The sequence below is a fragment of the Fulmarus glacialis genome, unplaced genomic scaffold (assembly GCF_000690835.1).
Source record: "Fulmarus glacialis isolate BGI_N327 unplaced genomic scaffold, ASM69083v1 scaffold4669, whole genome shotgun sequence".
In the NCBI taxonomy this organism is placed as follows: Eukaryota; Metazoa; Chordata; class Aves; order Procellariiformes; family Procellariidae; genus Fulmarus; species Fulmarus glacialis.
In genome coordinates this window covers 117,126-126,214 of record NW_009235174.1, presented here as the reverse complement: position 1 = coordinate 126,214, position 9,089 = coordinate 117,126, and the positions used below count along the sequence as shown (strand labels likewise).

The 9,089-nt window shown below is 39.6% G+C and overlaps 1 protein-coding gene across 1 annotated transcript in view; it reads right to left on the bottom strand.

Moving 5' to 3' along the window:
* LOC104082697 (glutamate receptor ionotropic, delta-2) overlaps positions 1 to 9,089 on the bottom strand; it is a gene marked incomplete at both ends in the record, with an annotated part of 104,786 nt that overhangs the window by 23,441 nt on the left and 72,256 nt on the right. The window contains one exon of the mRNA XM_009585915.1: positions 2,136 to 2,237. Coding sequence (XP_009584210.1) covers positions 2,136 to 2,237 — 102 coding nt within the window. The remainder of the gene's footprint in view (positions 1 to 2,135; positions 2,238 to 9,089) is intronic.

The window sequence follows — 9,089 nt, the reverse complement described above, 5'->3', positions numbered from 1 at the left end:
CCAGTACCCCCAAATCCTTCTCGGCAGGGCTGCTCTCAATCCCTTCATCCCCCAGCCTGTATTGATACCAGCGGTTGCCCCGACCCAGATGCAGGACCCTGCACTTGACCTCGTTGAACCTCATGAGGTTCACACGGGCCCACTTCTCAAGCTTGTCCAGGTGCCTCTGGATGGCATCCTGTCCCTCAGGCATGTGAATCGCACCACTCAGCTTGGTGTCATCTGCACACTTGCTGGGCCTGCACTCGATCCCCCTGTCTATGTCACTGATGAAGATATTAAACAGCACCGGTCACAGTCAGTTTTGTCTAGATTGCACTGACCAGCCATGCAAAGCTCTACAATTTTAAAAGAATGAAGGAAGTTTTATGCTGTGAAGCCAATATGAATCATTTGCATCTTCCCCATGTATTGCCTTCAGTGTACATTCTATATAAAACTAGAGTCAGTTAGCAAAATGATAAGTTAGCAGATTTTAACCAAGCACAATTCAGACTAATTGTGTTTTTCACTAGTTGAACATGGAAGTTGTCACCAGTTGTGCTTTAAAACTGTCAACAAAACCAAATGGCTTTTGTGTGCTCACGTGAGGCAGCGCATGAGGACTCGAGTGAGGAGACTGAACTGCCATGTGCTATGTGCTGAACTTTAAATGTCTGCCTTCTGTTTTTATTATTAATACAGAATCTTATCAGCATAACTAATGACTTTTTTGTATTTTTGCAAGTTGCTAAATATTCATGCTATAATGACTTGAAAGAATGCTCTCTGGCAAGCTAACTAAAATAACGGGATGAAATCAGAGGAATAGAGTAGGGAGAGAGGGAAGAAGGAATAAGAAAAAGAAGTCCAAGACACTAAGTTGAATTTATTTTGCTAGACAACATCCACAGATCGTTTTTGTCAACAGAAAATTATACTGAATCAATCAACATGAGTATCAGGCAAAATGCAAAGACCAGCCAGTGCCACCATGTTGCTATTTTGATGAACATGCAATTAAAGTATAAAAAACCCCACCTTACTGCTTTGTCTTTTTCTGTGCATTCATCCTTCTTATTTGGTTGGGGGTTTTTGTTTTGTTTTGTAGATATTATCACAGGAAGTCGTCTAGTGTACTAAAAGCTGGAACAGACTGGACACCCTGACAGATAATTGCTTTTAAAGACCCATAAAATAATTGGAGGGGTACAAAACTGCTCTGTCCGTGGCACTGACACTCTCTGGTGATTTCATTTTCCACCCCTGACTGAGCCTTTTCTTTCATGATGCAATGTCAGCAATGCAAACCGTGGAAACCACTCTTGCCTTGTTCTTTATAAGCAAGCAGTCAGGCCCTCAAACACCGAATCGGTAATGAAAAACATGAGTAGATATTAGAGAGAAGTAGCTCAATATAACCTTTACAGTTCTGCAGCCCTGGCTCAACTTTGTGTTTGGGCATCGGTCCAAAGAGGCCTAATATCTCATATTTGTTTCTTTTTCTTTCTTTCTTTCTTTTTTTCCACTCAAACAACTTCTGCTCAAGCAGCCAAAGTTTATAACAGGGAATACACTGGCCTCATATCACAAAATACCTTCCTATTCTGGTAGACATTTTCTGTTCAGCTTTAAAACCAACAGCTTTGCTGCAGCTGCTTAATGCAAGGTATCCACACAGGGGAAGAACCTGGCTGAAGAAGAGCTAGGAGGGGACAGTAGATGTTTTACTGAACTAACGTTACTCACCCTAAGCAGATCTTGAATATTTTCCGCGTGCGGCAATTTGTGTCAGATTGCGCTCAATTTGGCAAGGTAATTGGAAGGCAGCTACATCTTAGGAATCATTTAGACTTTCAGCTATGTAACTTTAGCTAACAGGGCACTTGAAGTTGCCCTTTATCAGTTTGTATGGTTGTGTTATCTAATCTAGTATGTGACCGTGGAAGAAATGGGTTTTAATACATTTGATTCATTCTCTGAAATGAATTGTACTGATAAATAACTTTATTTTGTGGAAATTGCTCCATTGCTCTCATATTGACAAGCTGAAATCAGACACTCGAACACCGACTAAGTTCTTGGTAAAATGGTGTACTTAAAAAGATGAGGCAAAAGGAAGAAAATACATTCCTGCTAGATGAGGATCTGCTTACCAGCACAGTCACCACACGCAGAACCACTCCTCGCATGTTATTCTCCAACTTTCTGTCTGTTAGTGACCCATTCAGACCAATGATGGGATTCCAGCAGCCAAGCTGAAAGAGAAAATAGAAATAATTTCTTCATTGCCCATAAAACTTTGCCAGTCATTCCTCTTAGGTGGTTTTAAGCAGGAACGTACGAAATAAACAGAACACCTTCTGGAATCAATGGGATGGAAAGTCAGGGAAGGGCTTGCGCACAGATTCATCTTTAAATTGCAAATGAAGCAATTAGGGATATCACTTTGTGCTTTTAAATACCAGTGTGCAATGGATGACAGCATCCAAGGTTTGGGGGCATATGTATTGCTTTAGAAGAGTTCAGGGAGGACTTCTATATTAATGAAAAACATTTAAAAAGTAGTATGGCTGTTACAATATTTCTACCTTACTTTCAGTAGAACACTGAAAGAGCGTTTCTCTATTGGAGAAATAATAGCTACCATAATTTTAGCACACTGTCTGCTCCAGCCCATTTTTCCTAGCAGAACTCTGATGAAAGGAATTACACTAGTTTTAATTAAAGCTTATACTCTCATTGATAATGAAACAGCAGTGATTTTTAGCCAGGTTAAAAATCGCATTTAAGGATGACTGAGGAAAAGACCATTGGATAGGCACATCACAGTATTGAGAAAGGATTGCAGCAGATTATCAGAAAAAGGAATTCAGCTACGAGATGCTTTTGCATTGGTGCTGTCGTATTTCTCGGGCTTCTATGGACAGAAGCTTTTTCTCGGGGATCTCTCCAGGACTAACTGCCTTTCAATCCGAATTTAGTAGATACTGACCTGTAATTTAGCTTCTCTGAAAATATAACTTGCCTACATTCTTACATGATGGTAGACGCTTATCTTGGATACAGAGAAACAGACCAACCAACCACTCATCCCTCAGCACCACATACAAACATTACTGGTTTCATTTTTGGAATTCATTCCCACATTCATCTGGCCTGTACAATTACCAGTGTTAAATCCAAAACCCAACAGAATAATTGACGACTGACTTCAGAGGACTTTGGAGCAGAGTCTGAATTACGGCATGTAAACTAATTGCCTATGTAAACCTGTTATACAGTCAAAAATGTAGAGAAAGAGGTAGGCACCTGCAGGTAGCAGTTCTTGCTCTGAATTGCCTTCTCCATGGACTGTGCATGAAATCTATGGAGGGATGCTCATCTTCTGATTTGAGTACCTAACTTAAGCCTCTAAACCCAGGTGTTTTTTCATGTCCCTATTTAAAGGCACAAAAGGTCTTGCTCTGACAAAAACAAGATTAACATCAGTATGTTACTTCTGGGCCCAGTGGCCTCTACTAAGACTAGTCTCTCAGAGAATTCAACCCTATAATCTGTGAGAAATATAAATTGTAAACCATCCAAAACATTACTGTACTTTAATGCACAGTCACAGAAATGGCAAGGTGCCTGAACCAGCTGAGGGGGTCTGTGAAAGAAGGGGAGTACCTTTGCTGACCGCGATTGAACACAACTTGACAGAAAGCATTATTTTCAGTTCTTCATGGGAAAAGCCTTTGTGCATGTGTTTCATAGATCTTTCAAAGTGAGACATAAAACAAGGAACAAATTCCAAGTACACGCATTTAACAATTTAAGAGGACCATTTGAAATATTTTTCTTCATTACACCCACTAGGCTATTTTAGAGTAATTTCTAAATTATTTAATTTCAATGTTTTCATATCAATTCGTTGAAGATGCCTCCTTAAGAAACGGGTGCCTCAAAAAGTAAAAAACCCAAACCTTTCTGTGATGATACAGAGATATGTTTCCCAATAGAAGATGGCCTTAAAGCAATGTAGTCATTTCTCTCTGCCATTTTCAGGAGTGCTCAGAGCTGTCCTAATTCTTCCCATTTTGAAGTTAAGGTTACACTCTTGTCAGGGAATGAGCAAGGGTAATGCTGAGCATACTTTTAATCTCAAGTAATAACTAAATCAAGGATCTACTGGATTCAGCACTCCAGCAGAAATCATTGAAAGTAGCAATAGGATATGAGGAGGAACTAAAGTATGAGGCATCATATTCATCTCTTGCAATTACTCATTTTTCCAATAGCTATTTCTAAATAAAAGCACAAACTATCACTACTTGGTTTTCTCACTCCATGCTCCCATCTGATCACAAAGACCAACAACAGATTATAGTAACCATCTCTGCTTCTCCTATACCTCCACAGCGTGTCTAGCTGTTCACAGCAGTACAGACGCACTGCTGACATTTCCAGGTCCTCATCACTCCTCTGGCAAAGCCCTCCCAACACTTTGAGCTGAATAACCTAATTGCTGAAGTGTGTTACCTGTAATAATGCAGTGAAATGTAGTGAATGTATTTGAAATGTGTGCACCATACACTGTACGTGATAAACCACTGCCATCCTATAAAACAAAGCATTTGATAGTCTACATTTTCTGTATTAAAAATATTGAAAACGGCACTAAGTTCAGAACAAAAGTACATTAAATTAATTCGGCGATTGTCATTCTTAGTCACATGAAGAAAGTAATTAGAACTTAGATCCAAGTAGCATATCCAAATGTGTTGGAAGTATAATTACCACAGAAACTGTACTGCTTTTGCCAGATTTAAAACCCTAAGAAGTTACTGAAAAGCCTTTGTAACCTTTTGAGGTTAAAGTCTATTTTTAATTATGTACATTAATGTGTACGTATTTCTATAATTTACATTTTAGCCCAAACCATTCTACCTTTTTAAGGAAAAAAAACCCAACATAACTGATTCCTGGAAATTTAGCATAGCACTAATTTTCCTTTAAAAAGGCACATTTTATTTTCAATTATTGTTCATTTAATTTTCGTTAATTCAATTATTCTTTTATGCAGCACAGTCATGGCGAAGACAAATCTGCAGTGCCTTGCCAATAAAGTTGAAATTGATTTTGAGTGGGAGCTGCTTACTGTCATTAGATGAAAACAAATCAACATTTACTGATGACAATTTGAGCTTGTCATTGCATCAAGGAGTAAATGTAACTATTGCTGAAACAGCAAGGTGGGGGTGGTATGTAGCTACCTCTTCAGCTCTACCTCTTGCTTAACTGTTTCTGCAAAACATTTGTTGCTTCTCCGTTTACTTGCTTTTTCTTTTGTTCTGTCTCTGATAATTGAAATGAGAGAACAGATCAGGCAATAACAGAATCTCATACTAATTCTGGTTGACTTGTATAGAACAGTATGGGTGATGGGAACTCTCTATTGAGCATAGTACTTGTCATCTTCATACCATATAAATTTTGTCATTTACAGTGCTTTGTCCTTCAGGTGCAGTTACTTTTGTTTATTTTAATGACAGCATTCACTCTGCTACATTCGGATATAAGATGATGAAGATGGAAAAGTTGTCAATGTTCTGCTTCCTTTGATATCCAACTTAGAATCTCTTTCTGATCATCCACCTCCCAGCTTATTATCCCCTCTATCATCATTATTAGAATGTGTTTCTCTCTCCTGTTTTGCTGGCAGAGCCAAAAATTGACCTGCCTTTGCAGAGGTGCTTCGTGATTAGAAATTTTTGCCTATATGAACAATTTAATTTGTATATTGATATTAAAATAGGCAAAATCTATTTTATGTATATCTGTAATTTCCAGGCACTGATTTATAAGGAACTTGAAACACTAAAATCTATAATGCCTTTATGATAGAGCTTACAGCCAGATTTTTTCCCCTACTTCCTATGAAATTAGTGAACTCTACTGAATACCTGAAAGCTTTCACTTTTTTCTGGCAGAGTAAAATGTAGATTAAAACTGCGTCAATTAATCGAGAAAAATATATTGGCCTAGTGTGATCCCAGTTGAGGACAATCACAGAAAATAAGTAAAACCAGAATACTGATACAAATGCACTACTTAAGTGCTTGCCACTCCAGGAGAGTGTAGAGCGTTTTTACTTCAACTAATATAGAAAATATACAGGAACCGGTTCATCCAGCACTGCAATGCAACCACCTCTGAACTCAGACTGCATCACAGCAACACTACAAAACAGACAAGAGCAGAAAACATTCTAGAGAAGCTGCAAGGAAAATCTGAAAGATAAAACACCATTACATCTAAGACTGGAATTGATCAGGACACCAGGATTACTATCACTCCTCTTTCCTTTATTTTCCTGGCATTTAAAAAAAAAAGAAAGAAAAAAAAGAAAAAAAAAAAAAGAAAAAAGAACAAGATCTTGGTTTTACCACAGACAGCCTGACAAAATATTTCCCGTGGAAATGCCCACCACAGAGCACAGTTGAGGAACCGCTCCACTAGCAGCTCATAAGAGAACCCACAGAAATACCAGCCTCCTCGCCTGCAGTACCCATATGTTCTTCAGAAACTCCCTACTCAATTTTCACCCAGGTCCAACCTGCTTTAGGAACTGACTTTTTCCAACATATGACTTCAACAGAAGAAATGCATGCTAATGATGCCCTTTTCCATTCAAAAGCATAATAAATTCACACATCTGGAAAAGACATCATGAAGCTGTCATGAAACAGCACTCAGTTAGGAGATTCTAACTGGGGAGAGTCAGTCTCTCTCTTGAGAAAAACTCAAAATGGGATACACGCAAAAAATAACGAAGAAAAAGGTTTTTTTTGTGATGTGTGGATTCAGCATTTACAAAATTTGCTAGGACACCAGTTTAGGCAAAATTCAAGCAGGTCAACACAGAAATAGTTTTGCACAGAGTATTCCTGATGCCTCTTGTCAGCTGTTGTTTAATATGTCCAACAGTGACTGGGAAATCAGAGACTAAATCCTATAGATGAAAGACTATGTCTCACAGAAGAAACGCCAGAAACTATATGTTTCGGTTGTTATTCTGATACTGTCAGTTATGAAAAATTTAGTCGGACACTCTGTCACGTGGTTAAAGAGCCCTTTCAGTTCGGCTCCCTAGCCAGCACCCAACAGTTGGTCAACCAAATCTGCAAAAAGTCTGATGGCCAGGGGTTAACCGAGGGCCTTTGTACTCCTGGGCTTGGTTAAAGAAACACGGATCAGTTTTGTTCTTCACAACAAATTCCTAATATGCTGGTTAGCAGGAAAGCTTTCTGTCTCCCTTCACTGGAGCTTAGGTAATAGTCAGCAAATAATAAGTTGTTAAAATCAATAGAAAATACTGTGTTCAACAAATTGGGTAATGTATAGCAGCACTTGTTTCTCCTACATTCTGTGTGGTGAAACCTATATAGTTCTGTGCACTCAGTTAATTATTTTGTACAGTATGCTTTATTGCTTTAATTTGTCTCTGGACTAGAACGAATGACCTGCCCCTGGGCACACTCTGTTATTTTCAAGCTATGTTAGGAGAATGTGAATACCCAAGTTTAGTTTTATATCCAGTGGTTTAAGGATTATAATCGCAGCAGTCAAGGTGGTCTATTTGTTTTATTAACCGAACACAGACACAAGTGCAAGTGACCTAAGTAAGAATTTCTTTCCTCAAAGCCAAAGCACAGGGCAGAATAGCGCTTCATGCAGTTAATGAAATGTTTTGCTTTGGGGACTGCCCAAATTTCCTTTTCTTATTGAACTGAAATAAAGAAGCTAATGGAAAGTTACCTGCTGGTAACCTGCTGTTTGTTTGCCTACCAGCTCTTGACTCAATATTTTCTCAAGGACTCATGCACCCAGATTGGTGCCAGAAGTTATAACTGGATATTTTAGACCACTGACAAATGTTGACTATATGGGGAAAAAGGCACAGACTGCATAGCTGTTCTCACACTCTGTGCTCCACTCCTAAAGCTCATGCTTAGCGCTTAGGCCAAGCTTCCAGAGGAACTCTAAAGGTATGATTTTTGGAAAGTATAGTAAATCACGATGTCTCAAAGATAATGAACCATCCTGAGGGCCCTCACAAGGCATGTCTGGGACAACCAGGGGATCAGGCCCAGCCAGCACCAGGTTCATGAAAGGCAGGTCCTGCTTGGCCAACCTGATCTCCTTTTATGACCAGGTAACCTGCCTAGTGGATGAGGAAAAGGCTGCGGATGTGGTCTACCTGGACTTCAGTAAATCCTTGCACACTGTCTCCCACGGCATTCTCCTAGAGAAGCTGGCGGCTCATGGCTGAGACAGGTACACCCTTCGCTGGGTAAAAAGCTGGCTTGACGGCCGAGCCCAGAGAGTTGTGGTGAACGGAGTTAAATCCAGTTGGCAGCCGGGTTGACGGTTAGACTCGATGATCTTAGAGGTCTTTTCCAACCTTAATGATTCTATGATCTCCCCAAGATGGTGGTGTCATTCTAATGGTCCCTCACTTGTTTTCCCCCTTCATCTCTAGCTTACTTTCTCTATTACTACTTTCCCTTTCATTTGAAATTTGGTGGTTTTAATCTATCATTTCCCACCTCTAAATGTCTTCTCTTCTCTTTGGAAAACGCCTTTTCTTCCTTCTCTAGTACTCCCTGAATTCAGTACTCCCAGCGGTTCCCTAACCTGCGGTTACCTTGCTCTTTCCTATATTGCAATGCCTCTTGCCATTTCTCTGTGTACTTTCAGCATACTTTCTTTCCTCTTTGCTTTTCTTTCCCTTGATCTTCCCTGCTGTTTCTTGTCTTGCTCTTTTTGTTTAGGGCTTGGGTTGGTAAAGGGACCTCACTTTTCACTTCATCCAGCTTTGACTCATCTTTCACTTTGGGTCCTTTCTCCTTTCTCTTTAGCCCTTGGATCTCCACTTCTTTCAGGCAGTCCTCTCTCTCAAGAAACTTCCCCTCAACTCCTCCCTCTCCTCTCATGTTATGAGGCAGATGGGACTTAACAAAATATATTACTGTATGGCCCTGCTTCTCTTGCATTCACCTTTTGTATTTTTTTCACTCCTGTCCCCTGAAATCCTTACACAACTCTGAGGAAAAGACCCAGAC